This window comes from Merops nubicus, unplaced genomic scaffold (assembly GCF_000691845.1).
Source record: "Merops nubicus isolate BGI_N331 unplaced genomic scaffold, ASM69184v1 scaffold36466, whole genome shotgun sequence".
Classification (NCBI taxonomy): domain Eukaryota; kingdom Metazoa; phylum Chordata; class Aves; order Coraciiformes; family Meropidae; genus Merops; species Merops nubicus.
In genome coordinates, this window is record NW_008617595.1 from 1,592 (window position 1) to 1,975 (window position 384).

General features: G+C 64.1%; 1 protein-coding gene across 1 annotated transcript in view; it reads right to left on the reverse strand.

Annotated features, from left to right (window-relative positions):
• Positions 1 to 378, reverse strand: part of LOC103775733 (zinc finger protein ZIC 1-like) — a gene marked incomplete at its 3' end in the record, with an annotated part of 1,056 nt that extends 678 nt beyond the window's left edge. Inside the window, 1 exon segment of the mRNA XM_008943206.1 lies at positions 1 to 378. This exon segment is cut by the window's left edge and continues 12 nt beyond it. Coding sequence (XP_008941454.1) covers positions 1 to 306 — 306 coding nt within the window.
• Between the last annotated feature and the right edge of the window lie 6 nt (positions 379 to 384).

Genomic DNA, 384 nt, shown 5'->3' on the forward strand with positions numbered 1-384 from the left:
GCGGAACAGAAAGTCCCGGGTGGAGTTGAAGGCGGCGCTGGAGTAGGAGCTGACATGGGTCGGGTGGTGGTGATGCCCCAGGGCCGCCGCCGCGTAGCCGGGTGCCTGCGAGGTGAAGGCGGTCTGGCCGGCCGAGGCCAGCTCGTGGGTGCTGGGGTTGATTTTGAAGGCGCCCATGCCGTCGGCGAAGGGGTTGATCCCCAGCCCCACTTCTCTGTCCGTGACATCGGCCGTGGAGTGATGGCGGGAGGATCCGAAGGTAGTGACTCCTATGGCGGGATACTGCGGTCCAGCATCCAGAAGCATCTTCCCAGCGTCGATGCAGCAACCAAAAAAAAAGCACGCGCGCACACACACAACGCGGAGAGAAGCAGCAGCAGCAGC